Genomic DNA, 21,503 nt, shown 5'->3' with positions numbered 1-21,503 from the left:
ACGAAATTGACATCAAATTTAAATCAAGTATTTTTTTCCACTTCATTACAAAAATGCCATCAATAATATTTTCTTTTCGGAGTCTCATAAAATTGATAACATCTCGGGCCTTAAATAAATAGAACAGAATATTTAGTGGATAAGAGCCGAATACCTTTCCTTTTAATTCCCAAATAGTTATTGGGGTTGGTTCCATCCTACATGTAAGGGCGCTACCCCATGATAGAATTAAGGGCCCAAATTTAGCCACACATACATGAGATCCACTAATTTTTTTAAAAATCACATATATATATGTGAATCTTGCCTATTCAAACTATGTGAGGGCAATATCCCACATGTAGCATCGAAGCAACAAGTTATTTGTAACAAGCATTGGGTTTGCATTAGTTTTCTTAATTTGCGGAAGGAACATTAAATGAAGGCTTATATATTATCAATACAGCTCTTATTTGTTGTACCGAACGACTACTTAATTTGCATAGCATTTATGATATATGCATATTTAGGTGTTATTTTAGACTGCTTAATTTGTAGAGAATTTATTGATATATATATATATATATATATATATATATATATATATATATATATATATATATATATATAAAAACTTGTTTGAGAGGTCTCACGGGTCGTATTTTGTAAGACGGATCTCTTATTTGAGTTATCCATTAAAAAGTATTACTTTTTTATACTAAGAGTATTATTTTTTATTGTGAATATCGGTTTGGTTGACCCGTCTCACAGATAAAGATTCGTAAGATCGTCTCACCTAAGACCTACTCTATACATATTTAGGTGTAATAAAATAACAAATGGTCTATTATTTACGTTATATTTGGAGTATTTATCTTCTTATGATTTGGTAAAACGTTAGTTCTTGAATAATCAATATGTATATCACAACTTACATTAAAATACGAAAGATTCATTGAGTTAATGATATTGGTAGACACTCACACATCCTTATACAAGTATATAATAAAGGGCGAATAAATTTGATATACAACTGGAATTGTGGTGTAAATATGTATTTTTATAGTAGGAAGTATTATTTAATTGAAGCATATGATTTCATTTGTATATAAATTATATATAATATTTTATTTTGCCAAAATATTAAGGGAAATTATGAAAATGTTTGATTTAAATGATTTAAAACAATATATTTATTACGATCTGTTTGAACAAATATTTTAAAAATGTTTTTAGATTTATAAGTGAGAAACTTAAAATATATATATTTTTTTTGGTATTTTTTTGTACAAATTTATGACAATGTTTTAAAAGTATATTTTCAAGTATAGTTTTTAATGAATAAATGAAAGTTATTTCGATATTTTTAGAATTTTTTAAAAAAATCAGAACTATAAAAATATTTTAATAGAATAATAATTATTTGAACACGTATTTTTTCTTAAAACAATTGTGAGAGCTCAATTTTATTCCAAAACTCAATCAATTAAACCATTCTCGATTCTTTCCAGTGCCAAGCACCATTCTCGTCTGCTCTCTCTCGGTATCTTCTTCCACCATCGCTTCCCCTTGCTGCCGGAAATCAGGTCGGCGGAGCTCTTACCAGCTAGCCCAAGTGGCCTCTCAATCGATTGAAGCCAGAATAGTGAGAATCTCTGCTGCTTCTCGCTTTGTATGTTCGTATACTTTAGTGTTGGATTTTATTTGGTGTGATACTTTTATTGTAACGACTAAAGGATATTCCGACCTTGAGCTCTCTCGAGGCCTTGTCCGGTCTTCGTTCCCACTGGAGTTTTTTTCCACATAAGCTCATACGTCGTTATTCATAAAACTCTCCACACCAAGTTGGTTGAGTGATACCTCTCCAAACCTCGAAACCATCACTACAACAAAAATGGTTTTCCGCAGCGCGCATACGGGCATTCCGCAGCGCGCATTGCACGCTGCAAAGTTGCAAGCGGTTAAAAGTACAAGATTATCCGCGGCGTGCATTGCACGCTGTTAATACTATTATCAACGGCGTGCTTATGTACGCTGTTAATACAACTTTCCACAGCATTCATGCGTACACCGTTAAAAGTCATAAAAAAACAAAATATTAGCGACGGTTTATATAAAACCGTCGCCTCGCCTGGCAGCGACGGTTCGGAATTGTAATTCTGTCGCTGATATAGCGACGGTCTTTAATTAGAGCGACGGTTTAAAATTCTGCGACGGTTCTAAAAACCGTCGCTAAATTTGCGTAAATATAAAAAAAATTAACTTTTATAATTTAACAAATTTTAATAAAAAATACAATTAAAAAATTAACCAAAAATTGAAATAAAACAGGTATCTAAATCGAAATTAAAATCATATTAGCAGAGAAAATTTTAAGTCTTGTTAAATGGTGTGGAGGACAGTGCAACGGAGATAGGATTTAAATAGATAATTTGCGATTGTTTGCGACGGTTTGTTACTAAACCGTCGCCGATGTATTCTTTTAGCGACGGTATTTGATAACCGTTGCCGATGTACATCGGCGACGGTTTTAGATACCGTCGTTAAATGTTTATGCCATTCGAGTTTACATCGGCGACGGTTTTAGATAAACCGTCGCTAAATGTGAAATCGAAATGACCTCATTTTCCGCAGCGTGCTAATAATATGCAGGCCGTGAATAATACTATTAACGGCTTGCGATTAATGTACGCTGTTAATGTCTGAAAACGATTTTTTTTTAAAAAAAGATTTATTTTTAACAACACGCATAAACTTGCACGTCGTTAATATTACTATTAACGGTGTGCGTTTATTGTGCGCTGTTGTTTATATAATTTATTAACAGCATACAAAAAAGCATGCTGCAAATATTACTATCCGCAGCATGCGTTTAATGCACGCTGTCCGTAGTAATATCCGCAGCGTGCTTTTAATGCACGCTGTTAATAGTATCAAGTTACTATCCGCAGCGTGCTTTATATGCACGCCGTCGATAGTACTATCCGCAGCGTGCTTTTAATGCACGCCGTTAATAGTATCAAGTGCAACACTATTAACGGCGCACGGGTGGATGCACGCCGTGAAAAGTAGTATTCGCAGCGTACTTTTAATGTACGCTGTTGATGACGTGCTGCGGAAAGTCGTTTTTCTTGTAGTGCATGATCTTCTACCATAAGTACATTGTTAAAAGAGATTTGATATCGAACATGGTTGGCTCTGCATGTTATTGACGTTTGGTTTGATATATTGGACTCTATTTTCGAACATATAAATGTTGTTATCTTGTTGAAATTTTTGGGATATTCTTGATGCTGAATTTTTTGTAGTTCCAACCGAAAAAGGTTTACTTGTTTTTGTAGTTTGGGTTATCAAATTCCTATTATTTGGTAATTAAATGCACTGGCCTCACAACAACTTTAAATTTTTTATAAAATTTTGTAAAAAAAAAAACAAATTTATATATAAAAAAAGGCTTATGAGTATTTTTCCATGGAGAACCTTATATTTTAGAAGCTATTTGAAGAGCTTATAATGTATAATATCTAATTTTAAAAATAATTTATTAAATTTTGTATAAAATAGAAATCTCTAATTTGAAACTGTCGATGTGTTTAATATTATAATTTTTTGGTTAATTATTAAAATAGTATGAAATTATAAATTTAATACAAACATTTGTTTTTTACATATATATATATATTTTATTATTACAAAATTTAATAATATATAATATTATTGATAATTACATTTATTATTATTAATTTATTATTGTAATAAAAACTATTTCGTGATAACAATTAATAAAATAAAAATTGTTGTTATGATTAACACAATTATAACTATCGTTATTTTATTTAATAATACTGAATAATTATTATAATAATTTGACAAAAACTTGTGTAAGACGATCTCACTAGTCGTATTTTGTGAGAGGACCTCTTGTTTGGGTCATCCATGGAAAATTATTATTTTTTATGTTAAGAGTATTATTTTTTATTGTGAATATCGATATGGTTGACGCGTTTCACAGATAAAGATTCGTGATACCATCTCAAAAGATATCTACTTTTTTAATTTTATGACAAAGAAGAATTATTATGAAGAAATATTTTTTTTAATAATAGTTATTATTAGTCATGAGTAAATTAAATAATATTATTATAATGTTTGAGATATAATATATATATATATATATATGAATAATCTAATTTTATTTTTTCTTTAGATTTAAAATAAAATCCTGAAAAATTAGTTGGGGAAACATCCATTTATAAGTTCTTCATTGCAAAAAAATTAAAATATATTTTTTCCAAAATAAAATAAAGAAATAGATTTTATATATATCATTTAAAACGAAAGAACTTTTCCACCATCCCCACTGTCACACGCAGTTTAGAGTATTTATTATAAACACAGGGACACGCTCTTCGTGCTCTCCGCCACCCTCTTCTCAAAGTTTCAGATCCGTTCTTTTCTCTTACCTTTGATCTCATCAGAAAAATGGCATCTTTAACTGCTTCTTCTGTCTCATTTGGATCTGTTTCTTTCCCCTCCAAGCAGAAGCAGGTTACAGTCTTTGCGATCTCTCGTGTTTTAGCAGTTTTTGTGAGTTTTGATGATTTCTTGGTTGAATGTTGACGGGAAATCTTGGTGATCTGGATGTTTTTTGAGGATTTTCTATTTTTTGTTGATTAAAAAAATCTGATCTTTTTGTTAGTGGATGCATGGAAGTTTTATTTCTGATATTGATTCTATTGTTTTTTTATTTTCTTGTTAAATAATTTATCTTTTTATGGATTTTGAGTTTGAACCATTAATTTCACTCCTGGAATAAAACTTGAGCTGTTAGTGTATATTACTGTAAAAATGTTGGATTTTGTTGCGTAATGGGTTGCTTTAGCTCTCGCTTCTTGGATGTAAAATCTCATGAACTCCTAAAATGGGTCTGAATTTCTTTGTGATTTATTGATCTCCAAAGAGAAATTCATGGTAATAATTTTCATGTTTTTGGCTATAAGTATGATTTCTTAGATTAAAATACGATCGAGTGAATTAAATCGGCTAATAGCTTTTGGATCAAATACATTAGATATGAGTTTCTTTTATTTGGTTGCTTATATGCAATGTACAATTTCACATTCTTCAATCATCTTACGCTTACGCTTGTGTAACTGATGCACGATAATTTACTCCTGAATGTCAATGTAGTTTTCATTATGATATGACACTTATGAATGATGATTTTCCAGTATTATGAGCTAATTCATGAGGATTCAATTCCTGATTTTAGTGCTATAAAAGGAGATTGCATGAAGTGATGCAACATTTTTAGTTATTTTGTGAATGCAGTTCCATTAAGTTTTCTATATGGATATCATGGCTTTGCCAATAAATGTTAAGGAATTCAATTGTTAATAATTTCCTGTAAAGCTATTTTAAGTCGAAATTTTTATTTCTGGAGTCTTATAATAATGCAAACGTGCAGGTTTCGAATTTTAGAAGGGCTTCGTTTTCATTCAATGGAAAGGGCTTCCCATCACTCAGATCAAAGCCACCTACTCGTTTCCGAGTTTCCTGTGCAGTATGTTTCATTATCATCATAATCGTTCTTTACTAGTATACCATCTCACATCTTGCTGATGTGAGATTTTTGACATTTAATCTTAAGTTAGTCAATAATTTGTTGTATTACTAAGATTCAGGAGGCAAGACCATACCTCCTTTAACAATTAAAGTTTTTTTATGTATCAGATGTCATAAAGATGCATAATTTATCATTGACTAATTTCGAGAGAACATGAGCAATTATATCCTAAAATTCCCAATAAACTTTTACTCATAAATGATAGACTTATGTGAACTCATATCTGTATTTTTTATCAAGGCAGCGCTTCTAAGAAAAAACACTTTTTGTACCTTTAATTCTGTGTACAAAAATACACTTGTTTTTTCCAGGAAATTGGGAATTTCCTATAGAAATAATTTGATAAAGGTTCGAGGTTTCATGTTTCTATATTTTTCTTAATTTGATGTTTCTACCATTTGAAGTATTGCCTATTAATTATTATTAAATTTATAGTTAATCCAAAAGTGATTGATTTTTAGTTTTTTATGGGTAACTTCTTAAATTATCTCCATGACCATGATTCTCGCAGATAACGAATGTGCACGTCGCTGGTATATAAGTGCATGAGTGTTTGTATGTGTTTCTACTATCTTCATTCGAGGGTTTGTTTGTGTTAGCATTCAAATCTATGGAGATATTGGGAGAGTCTTTTCTTTGTTGCATTGTCATACTGCATATCGTTCAAAATTTGTTTCTTATAACAAGCCTTGCTGCCCCCCTCCATCAGGCTAGACCAGAAACAGTGGAGAAAGTGTGTGAGATTGTAAGAAAGCAACTGGCACTTTCTGCTGATCGTGAAGTCTCCGGAGAATCAAAGTTTGCTACACTTGGTGCTGATTCACTTGACACGGTAATTCCTTAGCTGACATTACAATAATAAAGGTGCATGCATGTGCAGCGAAACCCTTTAATAACAACCTTATTGCCTCAATCTTGTCTGAAAATTTAAGGCTGCGAGGCTCCATCATGGTGAGAGAAGTTGAGTATTAGTCCTTCATCCAGTAAGATCCAGAAATGTTTGGCTACTTGTATTGGAAGCCATCAAACACCACCATGAATTAAATTTCTTCAGTTTTTCACAAGATTGTTTCTCTCGTTTTGCATTGATACCAGCTCTGAACTTATATACATTGTTTGTAGGTGGCACGTTTATTACCATTTACACATAACTTGGCTAATGACAATTCATTGTGATAACCGATGACTTTGAAACTGTTCTTCACTTAGGTTGAGATTGTGATGGGACTGGAAGAAGAGTTTGGGATCAGCGTGGAGGAAGAAAGCGCCCAGAGTATCACTAACGTTCAAGAAGCAGCTGATATGATCGAGAAGCTCTTGGAGAAGAAGTGCTAGGAAAGTTCCTTAGGAACATAGATTTATTTCCCATGGTGTTGTTGAGAATCCATGTCTCATCTTGTTATGATTTATCTGGAGGAACTCTAGCCTGCTTTGTTTTCATTTTCTTGTTGGACTTGGATTGCATTATATAATTTATCCTTATATTATGAGATATTTCGGTCCTTTTTGTTCTTGCACTTGTTGAAATAATTTTAAGGTTCTCTGGCATGCTAAGACAGTGTTGATGCTGTATCCATGTTAGTGCTGTGTGTGGGGGCAAAGCCAAACCCGCACGGTCCGTGTTCTATATATTATTCAATTTTTTCTAATTTTCATTTTAGTAAATATATAAAATTAAAACTAAATGGTAAAAAGCTAAAAAAAATACATTTTTAGGCAAATTTGCATTTTCTTCTTGGTATTAAAGATATTTTGTTCATGTATCTGTTTAAATTGTAAATTTAATGCGCTATCTATGCTCTGATTAACAAATTTGGTTGTGTATCAATTATCTGATGAGATGATGAATAATGTCATACCTCATGGATGGGTCTATCCAAATCAGCCCTAAACTCCAGGCCCAGGAGGGCCATGAAAGGCTCAGGTATTCTCTTATAAATATCTGGTTTGAGCGTAAAATTCATTTATTCACTATATTATTTTTCAGCAGCACCCTTAGCTGCTCACCTTTATATCATCAGTCTCTGACTTGAGCGTCGGAGGGGATACGCCGGAACACCCTCTTGACCCTCTTCCAACGGGCTAATTCGTGATTTCAGGCTCATGACAATTTCAAAACATGTGTTTGGATTAATGACACTTGCTGGAATCGGACCTTAAATTTTTCGTGAGTATCACTTGACGCCGTCTGTGGGAAACTTTGAGTTGAGACGTAGAGATGGTGGGCACGAGAGGGAGCAGAAGAGTTGTCTCAGCATCGTCGTGTTCTCATATGGGACCCGAACAATCGCATGTTGAGACAAGGCAGGAACAACCGTGCCTTGAGACGAGGCATGAACAACCTCGTCAGGAGACAAGAGCTGAGCAGCCCCGTCACGAGACAAGGGTCGAGCAACCTCGTCCCAGTGAGAAGGTGAGGAACTTGACCCTCGAACAGTTGGGCCAATTTATTACCCGGACAGTGGACGAGGCCATGAAGAGGAACCAAGAATCTATGTTTGCTGAGGAACAGGCCACTCGCCAGAAGCGAGAGGAAAATGTTGAGGGCCATTAGAGCAGGGTTGAAGAGACACAGCCCCTCCCAAACAAGGGGAATATGGAGATGGGAGAGATGTGGAAGGAAATACGGATGTTGAGGCAGCAGTTGGGAAACAGAGCGTCGGCACCCAATAGAGGAAGTCTTTTTTCACTTGCCATTTTGAAAGAAGGGCTTTCTCCAAGTTTCCGACAATCAAATGTGGGAGAATACGATGGACGTACTGACCCAGAAGAACATTTGGAAAGGTTTGAGAACGCAGCTATGTTGCATCAGTATTCAGATGAAGTTAAGTGTAAGGTGTTTCTGGGCACGTTGGTGAGGTCAGTCCAACAATGATTTAAAACCTTGCAGCCCAACTCTCTACGGTCTTTCGAGGATTTTTCTGCTGCTTTCTTGCATAGATTTGCTAGCAGCAAGAGGCACCAAAGAAATTATTTGAGCATGTTTGTGATGAAGCAGCAAGAAACTGAAACTCTGCGAGAATTTATCTGGCGTTTCAACAATAGCGCTGGATATACCAGATGCTTCTCCTGACATCATGACTAAGGAGAGGGGAATTCTTTAAATCGTTGGTCAAGAAACCTCCATCAAGTCGATGATATGTTATCTCAAGCGGATATCATATGTAATGGATTGCAAGTGGTGTGCATGTGGGGAGAGGTTAAGGTTGTTTGCTAGTGTCATGCTAATTATTGAGTGTTCGAGTCACCGATGTTTTTTTTACCTCCAATCATTTCTACCAAAACAAGGCTCTAAAACTAATATACTTCCTACCTTTATAAGAATGCCCGTATTCAAGCTTTTACTCCTCATTTGCGTTTACCGAGAACAAAAGTGGTTTTAACAGCAAGGAATTTCAAGATAAAACATATTTTCATAATTTATCAAAACCAAACAAATCAGGACAATTCGGATTCGTTTTATTAGCACAAAGCAACACTTTTAATACAGGTTCAGTTCAGAAGTATCGACACTGAATAAAAAAAACAAGTTGGATTGCAATTTTTGAGTCCATGAATGATGCATGGAACAGTTAAGGATTCCTCATTTGATACAAATATAGGTACAGTAACACAAAGAAAACATGGACAAACTTGAAGGCAGTCGATTGATGCACGTCCAGGGGCGTCATTCCTATTTATTTCCTTGTTTCAATTCCTATAAAGAAAGGAAATCAGGTATATCAGCCACAAAATGTGCCAAGGAAAGTCCTTCTGATTTGGAGCCAAAGATGAAGATTTATCAAAACAGCAATACATGTGAACGTTACCGATGAGAACTCCTAGCTAGTGAGGTATCCTCTGCAACTCCAAGGCCACCTGAAAAGCGGCATCAACAATATTATGTATGCTCGAACTTCTTAACTGTGATACAAGAGCTTCGATCTTTGCTAACTCCGACGTACTGACAGAAAGTATCATTGAATGTGTCAGATGCAGTCGAATGGCAAAACCAAGACTGTGTAAAGTTCGTTCTACCACCAAATGGGCAACACCATTGCTCCTGGGGTCAAGGAGCATGGAGACCTTGGATAGATTCATCATCAAATTCATGGTAGCTTCTCTTGGTGCTGCCTGGAACAATAAAGTGACACATTCGGAAGCCAAATCTGAAATATTCGCTTCACTGGACTTGCTCAACTCTAGCAAGACTCCTACATTGCCACTAAAGTCCATTATATCTTTTATGCATTGCTGCTGGTCTATGGCACATTCACTGGAGTTACCAGATAAGAGTGTGGGATCCCTCGAATAGACAAAGACCTTTGAGCTTAACGAACGTAAAAGGAATGCCCTACAAAGGCCAAGAGTCGGTTCAATGAAATCTTCCATCTCCTTGGCATGTACGAACTCTAAAAAGTTTCCAATCTTTCGTACTACTTTTAATTGAGAGAGGATCTTGATTTCTAGTTCTGGAGCAGATGCTAAAGCAAGATAGAGCATTACATGCTTACATTGATAGTTGAAAAGTCACCAAGCAGAAAATCAAAGCACTGTGAAACTGCTTTCATGTGAAGAATGTCTGAGATTTTAATGTGATTGGACTCAATAAGCATCACGAGAAGTTTCTGAGCGTACATTGGAATGGGATCTTCATCCACAATCAAAGATGGGTAGAGAGGGAGAAAATAATCATTCGATATTGACTTCACATCTTCTGGCCACTTCTTATCCTTTGATGCATCATTCAGTATAAGAACCATGACATCAAAGAAAATTTTCAAGCATAAAAATCTAGCATCTCCATCTTTGTTTCCTTTGTATATAGCAGTCAGACTAGGGAGAACTTGACAGAAGAAAATAACGGGGTAATTATCGAATGTTGATGGCTCTTCTGTGATTGATTCTAGAACTCGCAAAAGAGTTGTCTGAAAGTCGTCTCTGCCCTGAAATTATATAAGAAATTGGACATTATTTTGCAGGATATAACCTATTCATGTATTAGAAAGCAAAGACAGTCCCGGTCAACAAAAACACAATAAAAGTCAACCCCTTTCAAAAATTGCAAATAATAATTACAAGAAAAAGCTCATTATGCTTTTCAGAAGGGGTGATGATGCAGTTTAAGATTAACCCCCTCAACTGTCAATATACAAACATATTTAGCTTTTAATTATCATTGTGTGATATTCCAGAAGAGATGTTCATAAATGCATATTGGCGACCTGAGCAAGGACAAGTCTGGACCAGAAAGTAGAAGAGTAAATTGAATTAAACCTAAATACAATATAAGGGATTTCCCTTTGATGCAAATGTATTTTGTTGCCAGTATCGTGGAAGAAAACATATGACAAAAAAGATATGGGCCGTAAGAATTGTGGACAAAAATATACATAGACTAGGAAGCATTCTGTGTACAAGACTTTAAAGTTGGGCACAAGAAAATAAACAAAAGCGTGGAAGATGAAAATAAGTGTTTACTACTTTCTACAACAAATCTAATGTATTATTAGGATAAACCAACAATTAGCGTTTTTTATGTATGTTTAACTTTATCAAGCTTTGAAATAAAGTTTTAAGCCTTTTCATTAGTTCACAAATGGAACACATTCAATGATATTCAAAATACGTTATGCTGTGGTATATGAAAAGAAGAATTATGGATTCATAAAAGTTAACATTCATAATATACAACAGACAACAGCTTCAGTTTGCACTCATGTACCTGGAAAGGTGACTCTGTCAGTTTAAGAAGATTTGCCACCTGCTGCAAGACATGCTCAGTGATAATTGAACGCTTGAATAAAGAACTCCCTAAAAGATGAAGAACCACAGGAAAGAAATGAATACTGTTCTTTGCAGAATTTCGGCTGTTTTGACCAATAACTTGTCCATGACGTCTGCCACCCATAAGTTGCTGAACATCTCCAGTTATTGTTTCTAGCAGACCTGGTACTATAGATGCCACAGCTTGCACAAAAGAATCTAGACAATGCTGCAAGTATTTATCTTTCTCTTTTGAAAGCCTATCTACAGCTGAAAGAATTCTTGCATTGCAAAAAAGATGTGGGAGCCATCTCTTTCCAATTTTACATAGTAAAGCCACAAAAACCATTGTCTTTCCCTTCAGAACTTCACTTCCCTTCTCAATAAGAGATAACAGGTTCGGAAGAAGATTCTTATCTTCCATCAAGGAAAGAAATTGACGTCCAACATTTGTCGCCAAATGATTACTGAGCATCGCCATATTTAGAAGGTTCAAACTGATTTGCTGTTCTCGTTGATTTCCCTTGAAAAGGCTCGATATGATGTCCTTAATGGGGAGTTTCTCTAGAACTTGTTGCATGCTGGAAGGGCTAAAGCGAACCAAACGAACCAAACATGATCCTGCTGTGAGCTTCATGTTTTCTTGTTTCCCGGGAGCCCTAAATATGTAGCAGAGATTGTTAATTACATCCTGGCTGGTGAAACGAATCGCCCAGTAGCCACCATGACTAGAGATGTTCTCTATTGTTCTTAAAGCATAAAGCTGGGTTAGATCATCCTCTCCTTTCCGTAAAACCGATGAAATCAAAGAGATCAAAGAACTTGGAACCTGCCAACGATTGTAAAAACTACCATAAAAAAACATAATATACCCACATGCAAATAAGTAAACAAGAACATTATGCAAATCTGCATTCATCTTTACTATTTTATTAAATCTGAGAGGCTCATAAAAACTACCCTGCGGACACCAATTTTTCTTCCTCTTTTGCCCTTTTGCTTCAACACAGTAATATCTCTCTCTCAAAATCTTTCCAAATCTCCAACAAAACCGTTCCATAAACTTCTTCCTCACGATTCTCTCTGCATCATCTTCATAAATTAACCTTCCCTCACACCGACTCTGCACAATTCTCTCAGATATTGTTGCTTCACCTTCATAGAATCCGCTTTCGTCTGCACTATCTCCTCCAACAAATCCATTGTTTTCCTGTCTGCCGGTTCAAAATCAATTTTCCGGACAAGAAAACTTACATTAGTTTCCTCTGGTAAGTTCACAAATATCTTCCTCCCTTCAGCCTCTTCAGATTATAGGGCGTAACCATGTATGTCTTTATCCTAGGTTGCGCTTTGTTGTCTTTGTTAGTTTTTAGGTTATTATTTCTCTGATTTTGGTTTTTTGGTGTTTTGTTATTTCTCTGTACACATTAGTTTTGATGAATGCACTGCGAAAATATAATTTTCTATTGGTTTCAGATATAAACAAATATAGCTATTTGATGATGATCAACGCTTTCACCAAACATCCTGCCTTTCAGTGCTTTAAAAAATTGTCATGCTATAACAAGGTTTTACCTAAAAAACATGAATACTTTTTTATACGCTTTAATAAAATTCTCAATTTGTAAAAAAAGTTTGAACTTTTTCTTATTTGCATATCTGTTAAGTACCTTTATGTATGCATTGACAATCACCATCATCGTGTTGTGATAGGAGCAGTTGCTAGAATGGCTATGACCTATACTGAAAGCTGGAGCTTGAAAAAGGATTGATTTAATGTTGACTGTATATTTGGACAGGCCTTAGGAGATCTATCATGTTAAAGTTATTCCATGTTATGAAAAAAAAATAGAATGCTTCTTTATTGTGTTGTATGAATCTCGGCTGTGAAACATGCCTCGAGGCATAGGCACTACATTTGGGGATGAGGGTTGTCCTGATCTTTCATGTTTGTTCTTAATGTTTCGTCGATCACAAGGGTCTAAAATGTGCGGCTACATTGTGTGTTTGATGATATTTAGCTTTATCGGATCCAGTACTTGAACTTCAGTTGGCTTGAATCATGTTTTTTAAAAAAAATACTTTGAATGAGGCTTACGAATTAGGGCATAGTTTCATCAGATGTTATATTAGTGTTATTGAAAGTTTGACTGATGTTGTTGCTTCAAACTATCTTTGTATTATGTATGAGCCACCAAAAGTTATTTTTATCAAGACGTCCTGTGTGCATCTTTAATTGATGGTTCATTTGGATATTGTGAATTGAAGGCTCTGGTTCATGGCTTTTAATGAATAATTTTGGGTTGATGAAACATGTATAGGAAAAACTAGGCAAATATTGGTGCAGTTGCTTAATTAGTTAAAGCATTTGCATATAAACTCTTGAAATAATTCATTGGAAATCTCTTAAAAGTTCTACGATTTTGTGAATCTTATTAGTATCGAGTACTGGCCAGACCCACAGCGTGGAATCAAGAGGCTTACAGAGTTCTTCGACTCAGGGAGAAGGCTTGCATAATTGGTCATGTGTATCCTACATTTTGGTTGTCTCGCTTCTTTGCAGATGTTTGGTTGCTTTTTCCAAAAGAGGAAGAGTACATTGAGTGGTTCGAAAAGTCAGGATTTAAGGATGTTCCACTGAAGAGGATTGGTCCGAAATGGTATCGTGGGGTTCGCAGACATGGGCTGATCGTGGGATGTCCTGTTGCAGTCAACATTAAATTAAGGTTTGCCTTATGATTTCTTTATTCTATCTATTTTTTTTTTTAAATCTGATCACATTATAAAAACTGGCATGTAAGACACCAAATTATTTATATCACTTTTTGCCCCTCATTATACCTACATAATCCGAAATATAAGCCAACACCTTTCAGCCCATAATCTATAACCCGACCCAATTCAATTCTACAAAATTTCTCTCCCAACTCCTTCAGCAAGAGAATAGAAGGCGCAATCGGACGCACCTTTTAGATCGAACTGCTCATCCGTCAGGGCGACATTCCAGGTAAGAATCGGCTTACATATTTGATTTGTTTGTGATTCTTTTTGCGAGATAATATAAGGAGCAATCTGACTCACCATCGATCGAATTGCTCATCCTGCAGGTCGACATTTCAGGTAAAAAACGGCTATACATGTTAGATTTTGTTTTTGATAGTTTTTCTGTGCGTGATTTGTGTTTTTTTGGTTGGCTTCAAAGCAGTTAATTATATTCACTATTAGGTTTTCTATATTTCAAAATAATAGTTATTTTGCTCTTTCAGGAAGTAGAAAACTTTCTGGTTGTGAGTGTTTTGGAACACTCCGTATATTATTAAGGTCAAACATTTGGCCTCCCAAAAAACCAAACAACAATTTGTTTAAATTAAAAAAAAAAACATAAAAAATAAAGAAAATTAAATGTTTTAACATAATCCAATAATTGAATTTTTTTAATAATAAAAAATTACATATACTTTTTGTGTTGATTTTTATTAAATTTGTTGATGTTTGAACCGACTCCAATAATTGAATGTTTTGAATAATAATAAAAAAAATTAAACTTTATGTGTTTAATTTTGCTAAATTTGTTATGTGCGGGTTTTATTGCAGAGTATAATCCAACGACTCAACAATCTTAAAAAAATGTTTGTTAATGAAACCAAATATAAAGATAAAGTGCGTAATGAAACCATTTAAAATTTGTTCTTCAACGATGAACTCTAATTCACGATACACATTCATCTACCCAACAAATAACATAACATTGACACCGAAAATAATTAACCAAAAAGCATACACAATCTTTTTATTTCTTGGAAAAAAGTCGTGCTCATGAAATACCCAAGTGATCTCCCTAAACATAGAAAAAATATTGAATTTGAGTATCAGCCAGGAGAAGTGACTGCTTAACAATATTAACTTTTCAGTGCCACAAAAAATATTAATAACATTATAAAATGGAGATAAGATTTCGTTGGTTGAACATGCGAATCTTTTTAATTTTCATCAATTATATCCCGACTATCTTCCTACCATCGAAGGATGTGAATAATCACCCAAAAATCATGGCTTTGATTAAAACTATCTTCCTACCATCGAAGGATGTGAATAATCACCCAAAAATCATGGTTTTGATTAAAATTCTTATAAAATGAACATTTGCTAAGATATCAAATAGCGTGCAAAAACTTTAAAATTCTATAATCAATTACGGATAACCGTGCACGATACCTTCTCCTCCTTCATTTGTGTTCACCATGTATGAAATTTACTTTCTATGCTTAATTTTGCTAAATTTGTTGTGGGTGGGTTTCAATGCAGTTTTTAATCCAACGCCTCAAAAATCTTAGAAAAATGTGTCAATGAAACCAAATATAAAATATAAAGTGCAAAATTACATTATATTTTTTAATTATTAGCTGTTCAATTTCAATCATCTATCAGTTGTCTTAATACATCTACGTTTATTTAATTATTCTCCTAATCACGCGATTCTATCTGCACTCATGATCTCTCCTCTATTCCAAAAATTCTCTCAGATATAAGCACATAATAAAGTTGCGGCCTTTCTTCTTCCCCGATTTCTTGAGTTTGTATCATAAATCTATTAGCGTCAGTCTCACTAAAACATGAAATCTAATTGGAATCATGTGTTTCTCGCATTCATATAGGGAATTGAAATGTGGATTATGAGACTATTATGTGTTGAATCCATTCGAAGTAAATTATTCTCAACAGATCACTAAATCATTATATTAGGGCTTTTTATACATTGTTTTATTATAATATTTACAGACAAATTTACATTTTGGTTGGTAGATTTTAAATTCAAATGCTTCAAGATCTAGCAGAGTTCTGATGTCAAAATCTAAAAATTTATATGACACACTTCCACCTTTACTTATCTGACATATTTGAATCTTTGATGCATATGTATTTAAATCTGAAGATTCATACATGAAGAATGCGTATGATGGAGGCAGGTATCCGAAAAATAATGTCCATAAATAGCTAAAGCCGCAGGTTTTTAAAATTTTTGTATTACAGTAATAAACTATACCTTAGCATGGATTTACAAATTTATTATTTTCATTGTTCTATCTACTTAATTTGTTTATTTCTATTTCAACTTAAGTAAAATATATTATGTGTATTCCGATCATGATTTAATTGTAGCGAAATTAATTTTATAATTGTTTGTCTTAACTTTATATTCTGTCACTATTGCTACAATTTGTATTCTTCATCTTTGTCAAATCATCTACTTACAATATGTCGGTTTTTTTTTTTGGCAAATAAAAGGAGTTTGCCAATTTTTACTTTATTTGTCATGTATTTAGCGAAATCTTTGCAGAAGGTTACATTTTGTTCTGTCATATCAATTTTTTATAGCACGCTTTAATAGATTGTCCTATTTATTTTGTATGTTTAGGTTGAATTATAGTATGATTCGATAAAATGAATATTTTCTTATTACGATTGACTACAGTTGGTTTAACGTATGCACAAAATGCTTAAAGATATCTATAACTTGAAATTTTTTTAAAAATTTATTAGGTGTATGTAGAAGACAAAATTTTAGGTTTTTATATTCAATAAATTTTAGTTTTATGATATTCTCATATTTTTTAGACAATTCTGACTATTCGTTTGCTATTTTTACATTACAGTTTATCATTATTTCACATGATACGACATTATTGTTTCAAAAGATATTATTTTTTAAGATCAACGCCTATATCATGTTAGGTACAAAATTGAGTTTGACATATTTATTTAAGATTTAAATACCCTTGCTTTTCATGGATCAATTACAAAATTATTTACTGTCATGGTGTTGTAAAATCATGAAGGTTTAATATATTATCCTCATATATTCATAACACACGCAACGCGTGTGCCTCGGTGGCTAGTATGCATAAAGAACGGTATTATTATTACAATTATATGACGGAAAAATAATAAATATCCATATTTGATTGACAATTTCCAAGGTCATGGCTGCTTGAGAAAAGCTAACCTGCCATCCAGAAGAGGGCCGGTTGTCTCTAGATGGAGATTCCTGGGGCTTGTTATCCAGAGCATGATCATTAAGAGTAGATATGTAAAAAAGCAATTCACCCAAAGCTGCCATAGAGAACCTTCTTACTTTTTCCTGACTGTCTCGAAGGCCATCAGTTAAAGCACCTAGAATTCCAGAATATGACAAATCATCGCCAATAAAAGTTGAATGGCGGATTAAAAGACCTATAAGGGATAAGAGTTGTAAACGCAAAGCCGAAGCTTTACACTGCCTAAGCATTTTGACAAGAACTAGCATTATCGGACCATTTGTCAAAACATTGGCAGCATCAACATTGCTGCTTAACCAATCGAGGTACCTTATAACACCTTGCTTCTCACCTAAAGCCGAATTACCATTCAATATGCTCACAATTCCATTACACAAAGAATCCAGTTTCTCTTTAGGCATTTTTGTAAAATGAGATGCTGGAAATACATCAAATGGAAGGGAAGGAATTGCGTCTGATCCTTTATCAAGTTTTCTGCTTGGCATAACTGGTCTTACTGAGAGATCGGATGGGTGCCAGAATGCCTCTGATAAATCTGTAGATGATTTTGTAGCATTAAAATCTAGAGCATTCCCTGAAACATCTTTAATACGTGAAGCCTTCCGCTGAGTATTAGCACTGGGTGGGGTGGCTGCCACATGACTCACTTCAATTTGCTCAGAAGACAATTCCCGTTCTTGTGTTTTTGAATCTTCTGAGAGAAGGGTGTCTACCACATTTGACTTATCCGACTGACTAATTAGGTTATCCATCTCTTCTGGTTTCTCCTCATGCTTGCTTGGAGTCGACAAGTTATCATCTACAGTGCATGATGTGCTCTCAGATCCCTCTATTTCATCATGCCCCTCATCTTCAATGTTCTCATTAAAATCGAGTTCCATGTCATTGTTTTCAATTTTGACTTCTGCATCATTCTTAGAGCTACTAGGTAATGGCCTCCTATAATTCTCCTTTTCATTTTCTCTCTGCATATTACATTTAGCAATTCTTGAAAGTCGCAGAAGATTCAAGCCTCCAGTATTATTTAAAAGGTTCTTGTGCTTACCATCGGGAATCCTGCATGAAGGATTTGTATGAGTTTTACGACTGCTCGTTACGCCTTTGACTGGTGTTTCTTCTCCCTTTTCCCAAAGATTTAAATTTTCATCTTGTTTACTTGAGCCTCTTGAAATTATTCCGCAAGTTTTAGGTGGAGTCTTGTTCCGAATCGGCCTATCAACATTGCGCTCTGTAAGATGTGGCTCAGAAGACACCTCAATCATATTAGCAAAAGCTGGTTGAGAAGGTAATGCCAATGGAGAAAATATTGTCCTCCAAAAAGCATGACTGCAAAGTTCGGGCCACTGCATCCTTTCAACTGGATCTTTTGTCAACAAAGAATTTATCAAATTTTCAAATGCACGGGTTGGAGTTCCAGGAAGAGCAGGAGTTGCATCCAAAACGATTGACTTTGCCAACTGTGTGAATTCTTTTCCAACAAATGGAGGCCTTCCAGTATAGCATTCATACAGCACACAGCCTAGAGCCCAGAAATCAGAAGCATATGAGTGAACCCCTCCATCTTGGAATAATTCAGGAGCCATGTAACATGGGGTTCCACGTTTTGTTTGGGGTAACTACACATGCAAAAACATGAACAAAAGATTAATTTACTGAGATAAACTAAGCATTTTCAGTATACCTACACGGTTAGCCATATCAGTCGGTCATACTTCAAATATAGAGAAATTACTAACGAAAAATCCCACCTGAGAAGCCGGCGTCGATGATATATCACTCAGTTTTTTAGCCAATCCAAAATCACACAACTGCGTCACAGAATGTTTAAGTGATAACATTGCCAGATTATCAAAAGACTACCACAATTCTCTGTGGAGGAAGATGAAGATAATACCTTCGTGTGTCCATTTTCATCCAGAAGTATGTTTGATGGTTTTAAGTCACAATAAATGATTCCCTTCGAATGTAAGTACCTTATGTATGAGGCCATTAAAAAAATAGAAACATTTAGTACAAATTACAAAGCAGTAAGATTCAGTAAAGGAGACTCTTACTGTAGAGCTAGAACAAGGTCATGAGCCAAGTCATATATAGAATCTTCTGGAAGCTTACTATCCTGCTCGTCAACAATTATATAATTGTTTAGCAGACAAAAGATACAAAGAAATCCAAATAAAATAATTTCGTATTGGCAATAAAAGTGGGTTCAACAGTCCAATTAATTTCAATAGGTAACTTAAAATTCAATTGTTTACTAATGATATATTGAAATATAATTTTGATTTCGGGTTTGTATTCAAGCATTATTAAAACATAACAGGCTTGAGGCCGTAAAAACCGACAAACTGATATATGATCATGCCATGAATAAAACCACAAAATTAATGCTCAATAATGAAAATGAGAGAAGATATATGTAGTAAGCCATTACATTTCTCAGATTTTACTATCAATCTGTACGCAGATAAACTTGATATACCTATTTCATCAAGTATTGCAAGCTTGTAAGCTTCATGACCAAGTTTTTGAGTTTAAGTCATTGAATATTTCAACCTGCTTTTTGCAAAATATACAAAAAAACCAGCTTGACTGGCATACATCACAATACCTCAAGTTGTGAATAGGACAAAATTCAAGTCGTTTAAGAGAACAACTCAAAAACAAACTCAGTAAACTAAGAGTAATAGAACCCATTTCCTATTTATATGTTGTGTTAGAAACAAATTGCATAATTAAGATTCGTAACTAGAAACCATTGTCTAAGGCTCTAAGCATAGTGGTGTTCAATTAATGTCATCTATGAGTTGTTAAAATTAAATCACCTGCTGCAACAAAGTCATCAGATCTCCTCCCACACAATACTCCAGAACTAACCACAAATGAGCTGATGTTTCATACCTATATTATCATTTAGAGACAACACTATAAGAAAAGTTGTTCTCGTATAAGAATATAGGCTCTAACTGCATATTATAGTGGTGCATGAAAGTCAGCTTTGTGTTTGCTCTTGAAAATGAAAGACTATTGTATATCTTGATTGTCTTCAGATAACTGCAAAACTTACCATGAATAGAACTTCAGCACATTGGAGTGATCCAGTGTGTGGAGAATTCGAACCTGTCACCAAAGAAAAAATGCGTGATTTGAAAATATATAAATCCAAAAGTGGATAAAAACATAGGTGCAACTTTTGAGCTTGAGTTCTTCTAATTAAATGTCTTCATACTGGATTCATTATCCTTGCTAAGAAGTGGGCAGAGCGATCCTAGTTAAAAAAACTACATTCTGCCATTTAGGTTACAAGGTGCTCCGATAAGCAAGTAGCAAAAAGGAAGATTTTGACAGTGCCATGCAGAAATTGGTAGCCGGTCACTTACTCCGCACTGAGAACTTACAGCACTGGTAGAGATATGGCACCCACTGAAGTCAATCTAAATTAAATTATCGAGGAATTTCACACTGCGTCCCATTTTCTTATTCGGGCTACACAAAACTGGAAATTAACATCGACATTTTGGGAGGAAATGCGTAGTTTGGATATAGTGGTGAAATTAATTATATTTTTTCCATTGGCTGCACCAATGCAGCAGCAAAATTACATCGAAATACTAAAAAAGAAACAGTTTTCAAGTGTGCTTACTTCTTGAAGAACCTTCGTTCTATGCGTTTTGTCCACGCTTTTAATTGCAAAATACTCGATCGTCTTCTTCTTCCGTCCTTTATATACCGTCTGACACCACACGCAGATAAATCAGACACATGAAACGAACACCTGACAATTGGGGATATTTCAACGAGATCGAGCATAAATCGAAGTGCGGTTACCGAAAATTTCCCACGGCCAATCGCTTCGTAAATGTGATAGTGATTCATTCTACCACTTATTTTCTCCGAATCCTGAAGAAAAAAAAAATGTATTTTTGAGCTACGCTAGAGAGATGGAGACGGAGAAATGTGTGAGCGGGAAGAAGAAGGGCTAAATTGAAATTAAAATATGTTTCAAATGAAAACGATCGTGGCCAGGCCAAAGGGTCATAGGCCTGGGTAGATTTCTCATATCGGTCGTCTCGGTTTTCTACTCCGCCTAACAAGACACG

General features: G+C 34.5%; 3 protein-coding genes across 3 annotated transcripts in view; 2 read left to right on the top strand and 1 right to left on the bottom strand.

The window, feature by feature from the left end:
• The first annotated feature begins 4,340 nt into the window (after positions 1-4,340).
• LOC140830734 (acyl carrier protein 1, chloroplastic-like) lies at positions 4,341-7,099 on the top strand. The gene is made up of 4 exons (XM_073194192.1): positions 4,341-4,527; positions 5,447-5,542; positions 6,315-6,437; positions 6,815-7,099. The coding sequence occupies exons 1-4, from the start codon at positions 4,462-4,464 to the stop codon at positions 6,938-6,940; spliced, it is 411 nt and encodes a 136-aa protein (XP_073050293.1). The 5' UTR covers positions 4,341-4,461; the 3' UTR covers positions 6,941-7,099.
• Positions 7,100-9,049: 1,950 nt separating this feature from the next.
• On the bottom strand, positions 9,050-21,442 carry LOC140830738 (serine/threonine-protein kinase RUNKEL-like). The gene is given in 11 exon segments (XM_073194201.1): positions 9,050-10,095; positions 10,098-10,530; positions 11,310-12,179; positions 17,355-19,022; positions 19,155-19,214; positions 19,301-19,379; positions 19,461-19,522; positions 20,229-20,304; positions 20,471-20,523; positions 21,047-21,136; positions 21,232-21,442. Coding segments are annotated over 11 exon segments (4,104 nt in total). The 5' UTR covers positions 21,280-21,442; the 3' UTR covers positions 9,050-9,430.
• LOC140830740 (uncharacterized) overlaps positions 15,420-21,503 on the top strand; it is a 53,288-nt gene continuing 47,204 nt past the window's right edge. Inside the window, exon 1 of the transcript XR_012117668.1 lies at positions 15,420-16,054. The gene's annotated coding sequence lies outside the window, so the exon portion shown is untranslated. The remainder of the gene's footprint in view (positions 16,055-21,503) is intronic.

This window comes from Primulina eburnea, chromosome 4, assembly GCF_022965805.1.
Source record: "Primulina eburnea isolate SZY01 chromosome 4, ASM2296580v1, whole genome shotgun sequence".
Taxonomy (NCBI): domain Eukaryota; kingdom Viridiplantae; phylum Streptophyta; class Magnoliopsida; order Lamiales; family Gesneriaceae; genus Primulina; species Primulina eburnea.
Note: the sequence above shows the minus strand (reverse complement) of the source record. Positions and strands in the feature narration are given on the sequence as shown.